This window comes from Littorina saxatilis, linkage group LG3, assembly GCF_037325665.1.
Source record: "Littorina saxatilis isolate snail1 linkage group LG3, US_GU_Lsax_2.0, whole genome shotgun sequence".
Taxonomy (NCBI): Eukaryota; Metazoa; Mollusca; class Gastropoda; order Littorinimorpha; family Littorinidae; genus Littorina; species Littorina saxatilis.
The window spans coordinates 43,951,583-43,972,242 of NC_090247.1; the positions used below are offsets into that span (position 1 = coordinate 43,951,583).

The 20,660-nt window shown below is 41.9% G+C and overlaps 1 protein-coding gene across 9 annotated transcripts in view; it reads left to right on the forward strand.

Annotated features, from left to right (window-relative positions):
* LOC138962452 (uncharacterized) overlaps positions 1-20,659 on the forward strand; it is a 172,530-nt gene extending 151,871 nt beyond the window's left edge. For 5 of the 9 annotated variants that reach the window (XM_070334264.1, XM_070334267.1, XM_070334265.1 and 2 more), the window contains 23 exons: positions 691-819; positions 1,183-1,291; positions 1,631-1,816; positions 2,557-2,712; positions 3,083-3,292; positions 3,677-3,822; positions 4,219-4,516; positions 4,768-4,941; positions 5,205-5,440; positions 5,795-6,017; positions 6,452-6,652; positions 7,154-7,357; positions 7,673-7,789; positions 8,117-8,228; positions 8,558-8,688; positions 9,392-9,409; positions 11,127-11,244; positions 11,713-11,876; positions 13,380-13,496; positions 14,602-14,811; positions 15,255-15,419; positions 17,134-17,304; positions 18,450-20,659. In XM_070334264.1, the coding sequence (XP_070190365.1) occupies positions 691-819; positions 1,183-1,291; positions 1,631-1,816; positions 2,557-2,712; positions 3,083-3,292; positions 3,677-3,822; positions 4,219-4,516; positions 4,768-4,941; positions 5,205-5,440; positions 5,795-6,017; positions 6,452-6,652; positions 7,154-7,357; positions 7,673-7,789; positions 8,117-8,228; positions 8,558-8,688; positions 9,392-9,409; positions 11,127-11,244; positions 11,713-11,876; positions 13,380-13,496; positions 14,602-14,811; positions 15,255-15,419; positions 17,134-17,304; positions 18,450-18,605 (3,751 nt within the window). In that variant the 3' untranslated portion in view covers positions 18,606-20,659. The remainder of the gene's footprint in view (positions 1-690; positions 820-1,182; positions 1,292-1,630; positions 1,817-2,556; positions 2,713-3,082; positions 3,293-3,676; positions 3,823-4,218; positions 4,517-4,767; positions 4,942-5,204; positions 5,441-5,794; positions 6,018-6,451; positions 6,653-7,153; positions 7,358-7,672; positions 7,790-8,116; positions 8,229-8,557; positions 8,689-9,391; positions 9,410-11,126; positions 11,245-11,712; positions 11,877-13,379; positions 13,497-14,601; positions 14,812-15,254; positions 15,420-17,133; positions 17,305-18,449) is intronic. The other 4 variants (XM_070334266.1, XM_070334269.1, XM_070334272.1 and 1 more) reach the window with 1 other exon arrangement.
* Position 20,660: the final 1 nt, after the last annotated feature.

Here is a 20,660-nt window from a genome sequence, read left to right on the forward strand (position 1 = left end):
AATACCTTTGATGACGTCATATCCGGCTTTTTGTAAAAGTTGAGGCGGCACTGTCACACCCTCATTTTTCAATCAAATTGATTGAAATTTTGGCAAAGCAATCTTCGACGAAGGCCGGACTTCGGTATTGCATTTCAGCTTGGTGGCTTAAAAATTAATTAATGACTTTGGTCATTAAAAATCTGAAAATTGTAAAAAAAAAAAAAATTTTATAAAACGATCCAAATTTACGTTTATCTTATTCTTCATCATTTTCTGATTCCAAAAACATATAAATATGTTATATTTGGATTAAAAACAAGCTCTGAAAATTAAAAATATAAAAATCATTATTAAAATAACATTTCCGAAATCGATTTAAAAACAATTTCATCTTATTCCTTGTGGGTTCCTGATTCCAAAAACATATAGATGTGATATGTTTGGATTAAAAACACGCTCAGAAAGTTAAAAAGAATAGAGATAAAGAAAAGCGTGCTATCCTTCTCAGCGCAACTACTACCCCGCTCTTCTTGTCAATTTCACTGCCTTTGCATCGAGCGGTGGACTGACGATGCTACGAGTATACGCTCTTGCTGTAAAAATGCAGTGAGTTCAGTTTCATTCTGTTATTTCGACAGCTTGACTAAATGTTATAATTTCGCCTTACGCGACTTGTTTTTACCTTGTGCTAATGTTTGTGTTTGACAGCTTGAAGGACCAGGAGGCATCATGGCGCCAGCACGTCAAGGACAACGGCACCAATGAACTGCTGATTGCCAACTGTCTCACCGCTGCCGGCTTCCTCACCTACAGCGGGGCTGTTAATGTTGACACAAGGTTAGTGGTTTTTTTGTTTTTTGTTGCAGCTTTGGAAAGCTATAGTTTGGGCAGAACTGTCTGCTTTGTCACTTTGTGGTAGTTCAGTGTGTATTGTAGAAGTGTGATTTGAGTGAATGTGTGTTGTGAGTGTGTTTGTGTGTGTGTTTTTTGTGTTGGTTTCTACCTCAGGAATTGATTTATATCACTTATGTGATGTCTATGATGTCTGTTAATTCGGCAGTCGTTAATCTAATAAGTGTTTGTACTTCACGTAGCCTTTCCTGTGCATTCTCGGTGTGAGTACTTGTGACATGTGTCACTTCTTTTTCCATGCCCAATTTATTCTCATCATCTGAAGCATAAATTTTGTGAATGTTTCAGGATACGGATGGGAGAGTTCTTCATGCAGGTGTGCGAGCATCACGGCCTTCCGCTCCACAAGAACTTACTGTTCCGCAACATTGAACTCATTGACTTTCTCTACACTCCTGTGAGTACATGTTTTATAATGTCAGCTTTCATTTTTTCACGCTCATACAATGAAACTGTAGACGATAATGACTGTCCGCCCGACCTGATGCTATCAAACATTTGTTTGTACAGTTGAACCCCCCTATTAAGACCCCCCATTTTAAGACCCCCTCCTTTTAAGACCTTGTTTTCTCAGACTTTCTGTCCATAACCTGTGTAAATGTACCCCCATTTTAAGACCCCCTCCTATTCAAGACCCGATTTTCTCTGATTTGTGTAGGTTTTAAAAGGGGGGTTCCACTGTAGCATTGTTTAATCATTCAGCTGTCAATCAATTCTCTCATTTGTCTTGTATCAGATTGACATCATGAAGCTGGAGATGATGCGCCTGCCCACAACGCGCCTGATGCTGGAGAACTCTTGTTTCCTGATGCAAGAAGCAAGCACCACCGCCTGGCCGCTCATCTGTGACCCCACCTCACGCGTCCTGGACTGGCTGGTCGGGCTTTATCAGGGCAGGGACCTGGTGGTGGTCAAGTACCATGTGAGTTGGACGCCTTTTCTTCATGAGTTCGTCTCATCAACCCAACATGTCAATGTTTGTCATGGTGTGCATCAAGAGCGTTGTTAAGTTCAAATCCTTACATTATTTAAGACAAAGCTTCAAAACCCATGGAATGGGTGCATATATACCCGGCACATCCATTTTCCCGGAAAGAGCATTTGTGGCTAAGTTGTCTAAATTGACAGTGTGATTAACCAAGGTTGTCATGTTGAATACACATAATGTTTCTGATGCAGTGCTGCCTATAATGGGAGGACTCCTTTGAGAACAATCTAAAGGTTACCTTAACTGCAGGTGTCCTTTCATGTGACAGGATGACACAGTAGTCCCCCTTGTACAGCAGCTGCTCTGCAGATTTGTTTGCAGTCTTTGAACATGAGTTATTAATAGCTCAAACGTTTCATGACTGCCAGTTAGATGTGAGACCTGTGGAATATAGATAGGGTCTGACTGTCTCCTAGTATGCTCCTGCGATATCTGAGTTCACATGGCAGATTTTTAAAGGGCTATTAATTTAGCCCGCACTCACTCCTGTTTGAGTAGCTTTGCCTTCAAAGGTAATTTGAGTGTTTCATACACTTGATTACATTCATAACCTTAAAGACGTAAAGACCAAGGGACCACAGAAGATGTCCTCTATTGGGAGATGTCCTCTTACTGAAAGGTCCTCACATTGCAGCGTGACTGTATGATTTTATGATTGTTGATTTTTGCTGCAGGAAATGCGATCCCAGCTGGAGAACTGCCTCGCAGACGGTACGCCGCTGTTGGTGACTGACTGTGATGTCAAGCAGCTGGTGTCTGACACCCGCTTCACAAACACAATTACCAGCTGCGTCAACTTCATCAACGGCAAATCCAGGTTTAAAGTCATTGTAAGTGAAGCCAATATGACGTTGTGCTGTTTCTTTCAAGATGTGAAGTAATGTGGGGGTGAGTGTGAATTAATGTTGTGTCTTAGCAGGGTGAAAGGTTGTTGGTATATATGTGTGTGTTTGATACATTACTCAAGTTTGAATAAATGTTTTGCCAAGTTACCCTGTGGTGTGTTGGATTTAATCCTCTTATCATCCCACCATTAAACCCTAAGCATTAAGGCGGTCCTTCGCAAAGTCTTTTTACCGAAAACTGAGTGCTAAAGCTTTGTGTGTCCAGCTTTGCGAAGTATACTTTGCATAGTCGACTTCTCTCAGTTAAGGACAGGCTTTAGACACAGTTCAAACTTGTTCCCTTCCTGACTCCCAGGTAACGGACCACGAGGTGGAGTGTGACCCCAAGTTCCGCCTGTTCCTGCACACAACGGGCGAGTCGCAGACTGTGCCCCACTCTCTGGCCGCCTACACCAGCGTGCTGTTCTTCCAGCAGAGCCGCCACTGTGTTGAGGAGGAGCTGCTCAACATCTTCATGGCCCACGAGAAGTCGCGACTGGAGAACGAGAGCTCTGCTCTGAGACAGGTAAGGCAGGGATTCTGTCACGGCAAAATAATGTGTCATATGGCAAATAGCGTCATGTAGTCGCTTCCTGCCTCAGTTAGTTTCTTGTCTGTCCTCTTTTGTTACATTTTTTTTCTGTTTGGTTCCTTTCATCCTCCTTTAAAGTTATCTATTATTTGTGCTGATGAAGACCTCAAAATAGAAATGCATTTGGCCTTCTGTTATGTTTCTGAGTCGAGTAACCATTCCCTTGTTTCTGTTTAATTCGATTTTCACGCCCATTGTATTGCATTGCTGTTGCATCCCATTTTCATCTTCTTGAGACATGAGCGCGAGTTTACTGTGTACACATTTAATGCATCCCAGATGCTATCTCTGCATCAACATGTGTGTGTATGTTTGCAGGAGAAAGAGGAAAACATGCTGTACAAGGACAAGCTGGAACGCCAGATGCGGGAACAGTTATCCAGCGACGTACGTCTCATGAATGATCTGCAGGCCACCAGGCGATTGGCTGAGCTCAAGAAACAGTTTGACGAAACCCAAGAAAAGTGAGATTCTTTTTTGTAAATAAGCAAGGGGGCAGGATGAGATGGAGAGTGAAGAACAGGGTGTAAAAACGGTCATGTCATGAGCAATGTCTTCTTTTGTTATACTGTGACCTTGCAAGAGACTTTCTGCTGTTGATATGAATTAATCACTCAGGCAAAATTTGTTTTCGAACATTTTTATCATTTGGAAGACATATGAGAAGTAAGAGAACTTTTACATGACATCATTACTAGCATTGCAACATCTTGAACTTTGCTTTGCATTTAGATGCCAGAGTGTTCACTTTGGATGGGAGAGTGAAAGAGAGACGTCTTGGTTTGTTTAGAAGTTGTTTTCTATCATGAATTAATTGTTGATTGTACATTCTGAATCCTTTTTTTGTTTTTGTCCATCAGCCTGGCTCGCATTGCTCACAGCAGCAACTCCATCCAGAAGGCAAGGGAAGGGTTCCGCGCCATCGCACAAAGGGCGGCCGTGTGCTTTGACACCACACAGTACATGCGGGAGACCAACCCACTGTACCAGACCTCCTTCAGCCAGTTTCGAGCGCTTTTCGAGGCCGGAATTAGTCACTCGGATCGCTCAGCCGTCAAAGCTTTGATTGACAAACTGACTTACAGCGCCTTCTGTGCGACCGTGCGCAGCATGTTTGAGCGAGATCGTCTGGTGTACTCCCTGCTTCTGGCCACAGAGGTAACATCTTTCACAGTTTCTAAAGCTTAAAATGCATCCCACAAAGAAACACTCACTTTGTCATGCTTTAGCATAGGAACGTAGCAATAGGTATAGTTGTCACATTCAAATCCAGTACAAGTAACTAATTAACAATTTCTGTTTCTTGTATTTTTGCAACAACAAAAAAAGGGTAAAATAAGGCAAATTTTGGGTTGACACAATCACTCCATGTCATGGTGTAATATCGTTTGTTGAAATGTTTGTTTCAGGTTGAAGAGAGCCAAGGGAACCTTGGGCCAGGAGAGCGAGAGTACATTGTGTCTCCCAACTACAGCTCTGTGGTCATGTCTGCCCTGGGGTACATCCAGCCACCCGACTCCAGGATCGTACAGGCCAAGAAACCTTTTGATTGGATGACGGACGACCAGTTTCACAACTTGCAGGTGTGTGTGTGTGTGTGTGTGCGTGTGTGTGTGTGGGGGGGGGAGGAGGGGGGGTCTAGCAGATTCTTTCACAGTTTTTCTGGTATGACCAAAAGCATACAATTGTCTCCTGTGATGTGCTGAACAAGATTTTAGTCTTCCGTTTGCTTATGTTGACAAATTCCAAGCTTTTGTCTGAATTTGCAGACATTGGCTGAATTTTGCTTATTCAATAAAAGTAAGCTTGTGATTCTGACAGAAAAGCGGAATTTGTTTGGTTCCAGGTCCTCGCAACCCATTTCGAGTGGTTCCAGGAGATGTTTGATCGCATGCCGAAAGATGGGCGTGAAACCCAGTGGCGCAACCTGTGTGAGAGTGACACGCCAGAGTTACAGGCCTTGCCGGACAAGATGGACGAAGTGTACAAACCCATGCAGCGGCTGTGTGTGGTCCGTGCTGTGCGAAGCGACCGTCTGATCCACGCTGCCGTCGTCTTCATCAACAGCGTTCTGGGCAAGAAGTAAGTCTGCTTTTCTGTTTCAGGGGAAAGTCTTGTGAAAAAAGTGTTCTTGAAGTTTCATGAAGGAGAAGTTTAAAGTGCAGAGGGTTGTGGAATGTTATGAACATGAAGCAACAGAATGTATTAAAAAAAAAACAAAGCCATAGATGGTCACACAAATGTCGTCCTCTCCCACTGTTGGTAACATACAGACATATGGCAAATACCTGCATTTTGTGATGAAAGCACCAAAGCACACTGTTTTGAATGGGCAACTGCTATGAAGAGACACTGTGTGCTAGCTTGTCCCAAGAACGTCATATAACAACAGGTACCACTGTCCTGTATTTTCACACCTATCTTTTCACTTTACAGATACTCCACAGACGTGCCTCCAGATTTCTCCACCCTGCAGAAACAGAGCTCCCCCACCACCCCCATTATCATGATTTTCGACACAGAGGCAGACACTGCCGTCAAACTTTTCACAGATTTCGCCAACCGCAAGCAGAACTGCCACGTGGAGATATACCTGACTGACAACGGCTCTGCTCCGGAAAGAGTTGTCAGGAAGCAAATACAGAAGGGAATGGCAGAGGTGAGCGTGTGTTGTTTTCACTCACAGATGGTTTTTTCTTATGTAGAAATAAACAGTCCGGAAGGGGAGGTTTTGTTTTGCTGGTATCCACCTTAGCTTTGTTAATTTGTTTTGTTTTTTTGTAATTGTGTAATTTAAAAAAAAGTTTTTCTTTGATCTCAATAATGCAAAAACATTCAAGCTTGTTAGCTTAATCTCTAAAGCAAAAGCTTTTAAATTCTTTGCTTTCTACATTTGAAATTGGGTGATGTTACCTAATGGCGTTGACTTGCATTGTCTGGCATTACTTCCTCTCACTGTCTATGATTATTGACCATCACTGTCTGTATTAGAGGCTGTCAGTATGGACTATAAAAGTCTGTAATTATTCTTTATCGTTGCAATTTTTCATACTCACCGTCTATTATTATTCATTCTTTTCCCTGTGGTCACAGGGTCAGTGGGTGCTGCTTCACAACGCCCACAACTGTCCCCACCTGCTGAACGCAATGGAGTCGCTGCTGGCAGACTGTGCCCCCAGCGGCCTGCAATCGGACAACACATTCCGCCTGTGGATCACCAGCAAGGCTGCGCCTGAGATGCTGCCTGTCAGGCTCATGCAGAACTCCGTCAAGATTTTCATCAACTCACCCAAGGTAGATTTCACAGCAGTTTGTGGAGTGCTCTTACAAACACACACACGCACAATAATGCAGGGAGTTATTCAGTTTCCTTAAATCTAGTGTAATCTCTTTTCTGTGAAGATTTGCTTGTATCAGTTTGGTGGGTTGGGACTTCCAAGTGGGTTTTTTTCATATTTTTTTCCGGTTTCCGGTTTTAGGAAAAATGATTGCGTTTTGTGTTGTGTATACTGTTTGTGAAGTTAGTGATTTCCATTGTGTTTGAATCCTGAACGTACACAAGAAGAGATCACAGAACTTTAGTGTGTAAGTTACTGTGTGTCCCAGAACACTGTAGACAGAATAATGGATGGATTTGGCAGTACTGAAAAACGTTTGTCCGAAGACAGATGGAGTGGATCTTAGAGTATATGCAAAGCTTCATTGACTGCTCAAAAGTCAGCAGTGTTAAAAGACTGTCGTAAGTTTACTCTAATGTGGCTTTGTCACTGACCTCTTGCAATTCTCTCCCATCAGTCGATGAAAGACAGCCTGGTACGGTCAATGTCCTGGATGGAGCCGGACATTCTGAAGCAGGCCAACCGCTCGGACAGCCAGTGGCCCGCCATGCTGCACAACCTGTGTTACCTGCACGCCGCCATTCAGCTGAGGGCCCGCTATGGCCACGGTGGCTGGAACGTTCCTGAGGATTTCCTCAATATTGGCTTCAGGGAGCTTCAGGTAAGTTTGGCTGGGTTGTCTTGCTTTTGTTTGTGGTCAATGGTAGTGTCTAAGGAAAGTCTCTGTTAGACAGAGTGACGGACACACACACACGCACTCACTAGCACACGCACACATGCACATACACAAACACATGCACCCACGCTTGCACCCACACACACGCACACATAATCACACAAACACAAACATACACACTCACACACACATGCACGCACACACGCACACACACTGTCCTCTATAGGATTTTTGTAGAGAAGCATGTTCTCAAGTTATGATGAGGTAACTATCCCAGTGGTTTTTTCTCTGCTGATTCAGGAGTCGGTGAACTTCACGGTGGGAGAGTTCAAGGAACCGCTGACAGTCATGGGTAGTGACGGCACTGCGGCTCCCCGCACCACATCCTGGACTGGCATCAGATTCGTTCTGGCAGAGGTCAGTCATCGCTGGTAACTTGTACAATGGAATCCCCCCCAAAAGACCCAAAAAATCAGGTCTTCAAAAGGAGGGAGTCTTACATGTGGGGTAAATTTACACAGGTTATGAACACAAAATCTATAAAAAAAACAAAAACAAACAAGGTCTTAAGGAAGGAGTCTTCAATTGGATGGTCTTAAAAAAGAGGAGCAGTTTTGTGGCTGTAGCATTCAATGACTTTTCTGTTTGTGAAGCTCAGAAATGTTATCCCTTCAGTGAAACAAGTATGAGCACAGTTTGTATGCCCAGAGGTGTGACATGGTCTGTATAATTATGTGTGTACAGGTGGTGTACGGCAGTTACATCACTGACCCCGGCGACCAGCAGAGTCTGAGTGCCATGGTGGACTACTGGGTATCCCCCACGGCCATCAAGAAGGAGTTTGAAGTGGCCAGGCGTAAGTGTCTTTTCTTTTCCTCCTGTCATCTTCATCCATGTGGAAGCTTACCAACAACTCTCACATTCCAATTGTTTTGTCTCTTGGCCTTGTGTGTGTGTGTGTGTTGTGTTTGTGTGTGTGTGTGTTTTTGTGTGTTTGTATTGTGTATTGTGGTGATAAAGCAGGCAAGTTGGAAATTCACAATTAACATAGTGTAGGGGTCGGACTGTTCAGTGAACCTGTAAATGCACAGACCCAAACTTGGGTCCAAAATGATGGACTTACCTTGACTCTTGACATACACGTTCAAACAATTAAACAAACAACAAATCTTCAACTGGTTTCAGTGAAGTACCGACTACCCCAGGCGTTCTTCAACCCCAACGTTCGCCTCAACACCTTGATCCAGGCCCTGGACTCTCTCAACCCTCTTTTCCTGGACGTGCCTGAGGGCTGCCACCTGCATCCCAATGTCGAGGTAATTTTTTACAGGCATTTTCCAAGCTCTCTCTGTCTTGTGTTATGTTCCTATTTACCCTCAGAATTTTCCATCAGGCCTCAACCAATTTTGGATGGAAGCTGACACATGTTTCTTAGTAGCGAGAATGCTATGGTTTGAACATAAAGCTAGTGAAGAGCATTTTTGTGGGATTTTAACAAGCGAGGAAGACAGGATTTTGAGAGAAGAGGCAAGAATCTTTGTGGACGAGCTCACACATGAGAAAACATGGCAGCTACACAGCTTCCAGTCCTGTTTGCTGTTTACCGGCTACTCTTGACGTTAACCAATCATGTTTGTCTCTCACATAGCCAGCATGAAATCATTGCATCGACACTCTCGCTTACCTCGCAGCAATTGAGCTGTCTCACTGCTCTATCCTGAAGGAAACGCTTGACTGCAGTCAGCCTGCTACATCTTTAGCCTAAGGCTGGTCAAAGAATTTTGCACAATGCAACTGATAGCACCAGAAACAGTGACACTATATATCTTCATAATCATCTGCCATCTTAAATCTTAGCAGGATGATAGTTAAGGTGTTCATTCATAGCTGAACGAGGTCAGTGTGTGTGTTTGTGTCTGTGTGTGTGAATTTGCTTGTGTGTGTGTAAGTGTGCATGTTATCAGATTTTAATGCTTGATTGCATTCATCAAAGCTACCCCTTGTTTTATCTGCATGCAGCAGGACAACCCGTATCTGGTTTGTATCACATGCTGTTTCCATTGATTTCAATTTCGAGTGTTAGTTGCTTTGATTTGAAACAAGGTGTTGCCTTTTTGTGCTTTTTGTGCATTTTCTTTCAAGTAAATACATTGTTGTTGGGGTGGAGTTAGGAGATGGGGGTTATTGCCTGAGGAGAGGGTTGGGTAGGTGAGGCTTGGGTTTTGTGTGAACAAATGTCTGGCACATGAACAAATTGATGTGTGGAGAAAGGTGTGCTGTACCTAAGACTTTAAAATTGGCAATCTAGTGGCTGCTCCGCCTGGCGTCTGGCATTATGGGGTTAGTGCTAGGACTGGTTGGTCTGGTGTCAGAATAATGTGACTGGGTGAGACATGAAGCCTGTGCTGCGACTTCTGTCTTGTGTGTGGCGCACGTTATATGTCAAAGCAGCACCGCCCTAATATGGCCCTTCGTGGTCGGCTGGGCGTTAAGCAAACAAACAAACAAAAAAGGTGTGCTGTGTACTTGCATGATTGGTTGGAAGGTGTTTTTAATAGAAACAGTTATGGTGGTCATCATTTTTTACAGGCAAAATTATAGTTGAACCTGTTTATAACAACACAATCCAAGGGACTGATCAAAGGGGATCTTTATAGTTAGTTGCTTACTAGTTATATACACACACAAAACAACTTGTTGGGGATCTTATGGGGTGGTTGTAGTGGGCAGGTGCATTGAGAGGTGTCCAACAGGGCAGGTTTGACTTAAGTACAGTTTACGAAAGAAGAGTAGGTCACATTCCTTGTGCCCATTGTAGATAATCGAGTTCAAAGTATTTTGTTAGTTAGGGTGTGTATTCTGAAGATTGTGTGTTAATTCTTTTTTTGGATTGTTTGTTTGTACTTAAGTACTTTAATGTACACGTATGTACATACCTGCATGTTTAGATGAGTGTCCGTCTTCCTGTCTCATATTGTTCAGTGGAAACTATAGTGCTTACTTGTTTTTAAAATTTGAAATGAAAGTCACTGTCAGTGAACATTTTAGTTTCATCACTTTAGTCTGTTTGTTTATTTGTCTGCTTGGTTGTTTTTGTTTGTTTTTGTTTTTGTTTTTTACTTCTGAAAATAGTAACATATGATATTTACAGTTAGTTCAGTTTGCTTTGAACCTGCAATATTTGTCTCAAAGGCATTAGTCTCAAAGTGTTACTAATGGTCACAGATTAATATGAAAAGTAGATCTGGTTTCACAACTCTACTCAGGCTTTTAACAAATTCTCAGTGTGTCTGGGAAGCTTCTAGAAGCCTTTTTCCACAATTAGATAGACAATGACAGGTTAATGCATTGGTTCTGTAGAATGGAAAACATCTTTTTAAAAGAAGAGTGAGGGACAGTGTTGATATTTAAATTACAGCTGATGTTGCATTACAAAAAGAAGGGGATGGAGAGAACCAGCAAACAAATCAGTCCTCTTGGCAGACGCAGCATTACTGCATGTCAGGATATATTATTACACAATGAATACATTCTACACAAATGATTAAAACATTTTACATTTTGGTGATAGGATGTAGGAAAATAGGTGCCAAAATTAAATTTTCAAGCAAGAAAGAGAGAGTGAACATTTTAAACAGGACAAATGCAGACTGACTCAACCTGAACAAAAGTTCTGACTCGGTTGTTGATGTTGTTTTTGTGTGTGTTACTCATCTGCCTGCACATCCTAATACTTGCTGTTTGTCTCCAACAGACACTGCTTGGTGATGACCAGTACATCTTCACCCGCCTCAACAAGATCTTTGACGTTATGCCGTCCACAAAGACCCTGTCGCACAAGCTCTTCCCCAGGCCTCCCACACCTTTCATGGGTATGTAAGACACTGTCATCCATTTTCACCAGTGGAACATGCAAGCTACTTTCTTGTTTGTGTCATCTAACAGACACTGATGAGTATCATAGGATTTTTAAACACACTTATTTGATGATCTGCAAGCATACATGAAGGTAGTTCAGCTGCTAGCAGATGTGTTAACTTAGGAGGTCTGAAAATCCATATCCAAGTTTTACTTTTTAACTCTTCCACTTGGAAGGCATGAGGCACACTTTTGTTCAAAGCAAGAGTCACATAAAAGACATTAGAATGAGAGAAAAAAAACAGCATCCTGAGACAATTATAATCCAGTTACATATACAGAAAAGCGAGGCCAAGTATGGTAAATGAGGGTCTCACATTTCACAAGTTCACAGGCGCCAACAATTCTTCACATCACATTGGAAGCACTGTCGCTGAGCTAATACCGCAGCCATCTGTACATCTGTTGTTTATTTCACACAGGTCCACCGCTGGCGGGAGTGAGTTCTCAGAGCAACAACCCGGCCATCGTGGAGCAGGGCGTGTTCAGCACGGCAAGCTACGCCACCTACAAGATGCGCAAAGACGTCGAGCTGTGGGAGATCTGCTACAACATGCTGCAGCGCGTACCCAAGGCCTACAATAAGGTTGGTATAGAGTTCAATACTATACAATACAATGCACCTACAAGATGCGCAAAGACGTCCAGATGTGGGAGATTCCTTACTACAAGCTGCCCAAGGCTTACAATAAATTACAATACAATACAACACAATACAATATAAGGTACAATACAGCACAATAGAAGACAAAATATTCAATACAAGATGCTCAAGGGCAAGAGCTGTGGGAGATGTTTTACAACTTGCTGCAGTGTGCCCAATGCATATAATGTGTGGTATAACGTTCAGTGTTCTCTTTTTGCACTGGTATTTCACAGTGGTAGCAGTTATTTTAGCACAGTGTGGGAGATATAGTTACAACATGTCTGGCACCTCTGTTGAGATGATGCCCTAGAGTCCCTCTTCGTGTGTCAATTTTTTGTTTGTTTGTTTGTTTGCTTAACGCCCAGCCGACCACGAAGGGCCATATCAGGGCGGTGCTGCTTTGACATACATGTGTATAACGTGCGCCACACACAAGACAGAAGTCGCAGCACAGGCTTCATGTCTCACCCAGTCACATTATTCTGACACCGGACCAACCAGTCCTAGCACTAACCCCATAATGCCAGACGCCAGGCGGAGCAGCCACTAGATTGCCAATTTTAAAGTCTTAGGTATGTTATATGAAGTCTTATATCGCGCGCGTATCTCCAGACTCGGACTCAAGGCGCAGGGATCTATTTATGCCGTGTGAGATGGAATTTTGTACACACTACATCACGCATTCACATCGACCAGCAGATCGCAGCCATTTCGGCGCATATCCTACTTTTCACGGCCTATTATTCCAAGTCACACGGGTATATTGGTGTACATTTTTTATCTATGCCTTTACAATTTTGCCAGGAAAGACCCTTTTGTCAATCGTGGGATCTTTAACGTGCACACCCCAATGTAGTGTACACGAAGGGACCTCGATTTTTCGTCTCATCCGAAAGACTAGCGCTTGAACCCACCACCTAGGTTAGGAAAGGGGGGAGAAAATTGCTAACGCCCTGACCCAGGGTCGAACTCGCAACCTCTCGCTTCCGAGCGCAAGTGCGTTACCACTCGGCCACCCAGTCCTTAGGTATGTAGGTATGACCCGGCCGGGGTTTGAACCCACGACCTCCCGATCACGGGGCGGACGCCTTACCACTAGGCCAACCGTGCCGGTCGTGTGTCAATTGAAAGGTGACATATGCCTGCACTGATGTTGATCTTGCTTCAAAGTTAAAAGGAGAAATTTCATATGAAAGAGAGAAATGTCCAATTCATTGTCATGTATATGGCAGGTCTATTTGATGATACCTGTTGAACGCTGAAGAAAAAGAAGAAGAACAATTAAGAACATGACACCAAGACTGTGTACAAAACTGAAGATATGTTAAAATAGTAACTTAATCTACATCCACATGTTTTGATGTTCCTTTAGCTGTAGTTTCACTTCACATTGTAAGTTTTGACATCAGAATGATAACAGCGTTAATATTGTCTGTGCTGCAGGACTACATCATAGAGAAGGTGAAGAAGATTGGCGGGTTCACGTCATTCAACAACTTCATCATGAAGGAGCTTGAGATCATGTACCGGCTGACAAACGAAATCAAGACCACTCTTACTGTGAGTACATGATTGCTTAGTTTTTCTTTGAAGAAGTCTACATTACCCGCTATTACGAGCTAGTCGTGTGACAGAGAGTTTTCTTGCACACGAGACTGTAGATGTTTCACGACGGCTTTAGCCGGAGTGAAACAGCAGCAGTCGAGTGTGCAAGAAAACTCTCTGTCACACGACTAGCTCGTAATGGCGATTATGTCTCACAGCTTCAACAGAGGAGAGAACAAACACGTTTTGCGTACTCACGCTTGATAAACCTAAACACAGGAACAGCCATTGTGGAGAGATCTACTTTTTGACGAAAGTGACCGAACAACTATAAATGACGTCTCGGAATATGTGAATGACGTCACAGTCATCGTCACAGTCTGTATCTTTTGAAGCATCGCAATCTTCATGACGTCTTTCTGTGTCTGCATCCGCGAAATGTTTGTTCTTTCCGGGATCTTTGTCATCTATGTTCACAACTCTGTCCTTATTGTGTCAGACTAACAGGCCTCCTGAGCGAGCCACTTTCCAAGGGCAGCTAAATTCGCGTATGGAAACAGTACTGTCGTCTGGGATGCCGTTTTCAGTATTCTGAGCGTTGAAGAATTTGTAAAGAGAAGAAACGATAACAGCAGGAGAAATAAAAGTCGTGTGTGCATTTTGGGGTTTTTGGGGGGACGATTTCGAGTTTGAATCCGTTCTTGCACATGCTCCAAAGCGCATAACATACAATCTTGCACACGTTTGCTTTAGTAGTGGCAAAGAAGGAAAGCGTGTGACATTCCCTGATGTCGGGAAGCAGAGTAGGATTGGGGGGGGGGGGGGAGGGGGGGGGCATAGTTGGGTAGTGTTTTGTGTGGACACGGAGTGTATGTGAGTGTGTGTGTGTGAGAGCATACACATATTTACTCTCTTGTTATGTCTGGATAAAGGACCTTACACAGCTCATAACATTGATGATGACAATGACCATGAGGTGCGGTTGATGCTAAGAGGCAAAGAGACCACAACCACTCTGGATTTAAATTGCTGCATGGTTCCTTTGTTGCTTCTAAGTTCCAGGTACCACTGTAATTGTAAGTCATTCGTTCATTCAGTTTTGATGTTTCCCCCCACACAGGCCATCAAGGTGGCAACGGAGTCCAACCTGCTGGGTGACCAGATGTCGGAGCACACGCTGTTGGTGGCCGATGACTTGTACCACCTGCGTATCCCCCAGCTGTGGTGCCAGATGTCTGGACACTCCGCTCCCCCCCTCACCTGGGGCCTTGGGCAGTGGCTCACCGAGCTGCAGAGTCGCTGTCATCATTTTGAACGCATCCTCTCACTGGTAAACCTTTATTTATTTCATGTTTTGAGTATATTGTGTGCTCTTTATTTGTATGGGCTTGTCACTGCCGTCATTTTCAGTTTGTGTGTTGTTTCTTTTCATCAGTTAGTGAATGTCATCTTTTTTAGCCCATCCTGGTTCTGTTAGGGCTTGTTTTGTCCTTCTGTGTGCTGTTTGTTTTGTGGGTTAGTGACTAGCTGTCGTCACTTTTAGCATATTATGTCACCAGTATTGCTTGATTGCCTTTATACCTTTTTGTGCATGGGCTGTTTCTTTTTACTGGCCAAAATGAGATGTTCATAAAGGAGGGAATCTTGAAATGGAAGTAAATTTAAAGATTATACAAAGAGAAAATCATTAAACCTTTAAAAAAGATTGGGTGGGGCTGTTACAGTGGAGGGTCTTCCCGCAGAGGTTTCACTGTATCTTGCTTTTGTTTGCAGGGCCGAGAGAAGATGCCAGCATACTGGCTGGGAGCGTTCTTCAACCCCCGTGGCCTGCTGGCTCTGGTGAAGCAGGAAAGTATCCGTGCCTTCTCTGGTGACCGCTCTGGGAACTTCGAACAGTTTGTCTTCCAGACTGAGGTCACCTCACGCGACAAAGATCATGTGAGTAATTTGCATTTTATTACTTGATGGTTCTGAGATGTGTATTTGTGTCGTTGTTTCTGTGTCCTTTAATCTGATGTATTTGTATTCTTTTATATGTGTGTGTTCAAATTGTGTGCGACATTCAGAGTGAAGTTATCCTCATCTTAATCTTGGTCTGCCGTGTGTGAATTCCTTTGATTTTATTTGATTGACACCTATTAGTCAAATGAAACATGTTGTTCCTTTTGAAATAAAAGTATTGTTAAAGCATAGCTGCAGAACAACCTTGGAACAATTTCTTAGGTCAGGGTTGATGTTGTTACTTTCCTTTTTTTGTGACAGGTTTGGATTACGGTAATTTTACTTGTTCAGTCTTTTTTTCTGCTGTTCTTTTCCCTTGATGGTTTTTCTCAACAACTTGGCTGCAGACGGAGCAAGAATGATTAGAATTAGGAGAGAATAGGCAGTTATAGAGACTGAGAAAAATAATGCATGTTAGTTGATGTAGATTCCTTTTCTTCATATACATATCTTGGATACATAGATTTGTTTTCCTTCAACCACCCAACCACCACCCAATTTGTAGGTAGAAACAGAAGATTATTTTTTTCTCAAGATATTAAACTTGCCTTTCAATAGATTAGCATCAAATGACTTTAGATGCATGACAGTATGCAATTAATGATATTTGGGATTACTGTAGCATGTGCAATGTAGTTTGATTGTGCATTTTTGTCCTGTTTGCAGTAAAACCTTACATTGAAACATTAGTCAGAATTGCTTACTTATCTGGTCTTCGTAGATCAGACATTACTTGTTCCTAAAAACAAAATGTGTAGACAGATTTACTGAATGGTCTTTTAAGCATGAGATACGCTGGTTTTACATTTTTAACTGCTTACATTGAATTCCCTTTGTTTTGGGTGTTTGCAGGTGCATGTGTTTGTGTACATGTATCAGATTCCTAGTTGTGTGTGTATGCATTAAACTCTCTTGCGTTCTCTGTGCGTGATTGTGTGTGTGTGTGTGTGTGTGTGTACATGTTTGCGTGTATGTGATGTCCTGCGTGTCAATGATTGAGAGTGTGTGGATGAAGGTGTGAATTCATTCAGTGTATGTGTTTTGGGATGTAGGTGAGACACTGTGTACACCTGGATACATGTCACTCTAGCTCTCTGTGTATGCGCTCAGACAAGTCTGACATTAGAAGTAACCTGGGCTTTTGGATTAAAATTCTTCATTTGAACATTTCTTTTTCGATGATAATTTTTCTTACAATATGATCTTGGAATAATCTATCACTTTCACTCAAGAAATACCGTAAAACTCTTCTGTTTTAATTTTCTCTCTGATGTAGGTGCACGTCCAAACCTCACGTCGTGTCGCTTGTTTTCATCACGCGTTGTTATTTCTTGCTTGTTGAGTCGGTTTGTTAGGAAAAGTGTGCAACGTTTATTATTATTATCAATATAATAATTAGTTATTATCATCATTATTGTTAATATTATTATTAGCAACTACAAGAATGTATTTGTACAGCTTCATACAGTTATTCTCAGAAGCTTTATCTGAAATATTGTCCACACACAGAGGGAAGTAAAGATGAAAATAAAGCTGCCTCTAAGAACCTGCATTCTGTCAGGCAACCAACAAAACAAGCAATAAATGGAAGGAGATGTACAACATAATTATTTAGCTTTCCCTTACCTTTTTGTTATTTCTAACTTTTCAGCTGCGAGACCCACCCCAGGAGGGCATGTTTGTGTTTGGGATCTACGTATGGGGCTGTACGTGGGAGAAAACAACTGGAGAACTGCAGGACTCTCCGCCACGGACAGGCTGTGCCGCTCTACCTGTGGTCCACCTCACCTGCTGGCCGGCCAGCGACAAACCCACTGGACAGGTGAGAATGGGAGAAATTTCGTAGAATCCTGGTTTGCTGATTTCATAGCCAGGGATTGATGGCATTAACTATTCATTTTTGGAAGCATCAGAAACGAAACCATTAAAAACAAAAGTTGTCTTTGAGCAAAGCACGGTCATTCATGCAAGTTCCTGTTTTGCTCACTGCTTGGGGAAAATAAAATGCATTGTGACAATTCACTGCTTGGAGATGTTCTAAGCTAGTTACAAAATCATCTGATTTGAGTATTAGTGCACAATCAAAATTTAACTTTTAAATGTTCTCTTTTTACATTTAGTCAAGTTATGACTAAATGTTTTAACGTTGACTGGGAATCGAGATGAGGGTTTTGTGTGTGTGTGTGTGTGTGTGTGTGTGTATAAAGCGATTTAGAGAATCTACTGGACCGATCTTCATAAAACTTCACATGAGAGTTCCTGAGTATGATATCTATATATTTTTTATTTATTTTTTCGATAAATGTCTTTGATGATGTCATATCCGGCTTTTTGTGAAAGTTGAGGCTGCACTGTCACGCTCTCATTTTTTAACCAAATTGGTTTAAATTTTGGTCAAGTAATCTTCGATGAAGCCCGGACTTTGGTATGGAGGCTCAAACATTAATAAATGAGTTTGCTCAATAAAGTTGTCATTAAAATTGATTTTTCCTAAACAGATTTAAAATTGATTGCATCGTTATCTTCATAAAATTGTAATTCCAAATATATATACATATGTCATGTTTACTCTTAAAATGTGATCACAATTAACAAATATAGGTTAATTAGTACTACAATTATAATTTAAGAAATCGTTCCAAACTTGACTTCATCTTATTCTTTATCATTCCCTGATTTCAAAAACATAAGATATAATATGTTGTATTCAAAACAAGCTCAGAAAGTTAAAAAGAATACAGAAAAGCACGCTTTCCTTCTTACCGCAATACGCTATTTCGCTATTCTTGCATGTCAGTTTCACTTCGTGTTGCATGGGATAAGTGAGCGACTTCCTTGCCGCAGGGGTTGACAAAGCTGTTTTATCTTGGTGAAAAAAAATGCAGTGCGTTCAGTTTTATTCTGTGGGTTCGACAGATTGACTAAATGGTTGTAATTTTGCCTTACGCGACTTTTTTTCTGTTGCAGGATTCAACGCGAGCGTCAGAGACTTACCAGTGTCCGGTGTACCATTCACGCATTGCACCACGTGAGGTTGTGATGGAGATGGACGTTCGAAGAGAAGGAATCCCTGCCACTCGCTGGGCTCTGCGCGGCTTGTCTGCCACTATCCGTCCTTATTAGACTATTGAAAAGGAAAACAAAATACAACAACAAAAAGAGAAACTCTTGCCACTGTGATATCTCACCCAAAGAGTATGGATACATCTGACAAAGTACTGTCATGTGAACTGAGAACTGTGTTAGAATCTTTTGAGTGTGCACCCTCTTGTGTGTGTTCTGCTAAGATCAGATTTTTGACTCACATGCGAAGCAAAAGTGAGTCTATGTACTCACCCGAGTCGTCCGTCCGTCCGTCCGTCCGTCCGGACGTCCGTCCGTCCGTCCGGAAAACTTTAACGTTGGATATTTCTTGGACACTATTCAGTCTATCAGTACCAAATTTGGCAAGATGGTGTATGATGACAAGGCCCCAAAAAACATACATAGCATCTTGACCTTGCTTCAAGGTCAAGGTCGCAGGGGCCATAAATGTTGCCTAAAAAACAGCTATTTTTCACATTTTTCACATTTTCTCTGAAGTTTTTGAGATTGAATACCTCACCTACATATGATATATAGGGCAAAGTAAGCCCCATCTTTTGATACCAGTTTGGTTTACCTTGCTTCAAGGTCAAGGTCACAGGAGCTCTTCAAAGTTGGATTGTATACATATTTTGAAGTGACCTTGACCCTGAACTATGGAAGATAACTGTTTCAAACTTAAACATTATGTGGGGCACATGTTATGCTTTCATCATGAGACACATTTGGTCACATATGATCAAGGTCAAGGTCACTTTGACCCTTATGAAATGTGACCAAAATAAGGTAGTGAACCACTAAAAGTGACCATATCTCATGGTAGAAAGAGCCAATGTACCATTGTACTTCCTATGTCTTGAATTAACAGCTTTGTGTTGCATGACCTTGGATGACCTTGACCTTGGGTCAAGGTCACATGTATTTTGGTAGGAAAAATGTGTAAAGCAGTTCTTAGTGTATGATGTCATTGCTAGGTTTAGTTACCCTAAAGGTCGAGGTCAAGCATGTGAGTCGTATGGGCTTTGCCCTTCTTGTTATATCATAAAAATACACATCTGTGATAGTAACCCGTTCGGTTTTCAATCTGATGCAATGATTGTGTGATAAATATCCTCAATTGACCAGTGAGATCTTTTCTCACATACTTAAATGTATGACAGTATCGATACTTGTATCCTGAATCATCACATCAGGTATTATTTAAACAATTGACATATCCTCAGTAACTGCTCCCAAATAAAACTTTGTACATAACAGCTGGTGAAACGACATTAAATTGCTGGCTTGTATTTTTAATGAGTCATGCACCCTCGAGTCAATATGAGTGTATGTACTGTTGTGTTGAATAAGAAGAAATACACCATGGTTAAAGTAAGCGTCTTACTTCTGGCGGTATTTATTGTTCAATGAATTATTTTTCCTTGTTGCAGCAACATTGTGCGTTTTGTGTAAATGTGATCTGCCAGGTTTGGCACTTGTGTGTAATGTGATTATGTCTTTGTGAGAATTCTGTTGTATGCAGAGTGTATTAATTTTGATATTTGTTTTAACATTGATACATATTTGTGGCTCAGATGACGTTATTGTTGTGTGCAATTATTTGTACAGAAACGTACTTAACTCTGGACACACACCTAGCAGTGGTCCAGAGGAACTCAATGATAGCTTTTGGGTATTTGTCACTTGCCCTGTAAAACATTTGCATTTTTTTTTATGCCAAACTGTATGCTTTGTGGAAATATTCCAAATTTACATAGTTACAGCATTATTTACAGCATTGACATTCCAAATACTGTGTATGCAAAGTTGACAGCATTACCGACAGAACTGCTTTCTTCTCCAGATGATGGTACACACCTGCTGAATACAAACAAAATGCCTTTTTGTGTGTTTTGACTGCTGCTTTATACACATCATTTTCATATTTCCTGGGATGATACATGTTAGGTTGTACCTTGGATCTGATTTGATCTTTTCTGTGATATCCTGTTGTGATTGTCGGTAAAATATCTGTTTGACCCATGCCTTTGACTTTAGCTCAAACTCGTGACAGGAATGTGCTTTTGAATGATTCAATGATGTTCTCAAAGTTTT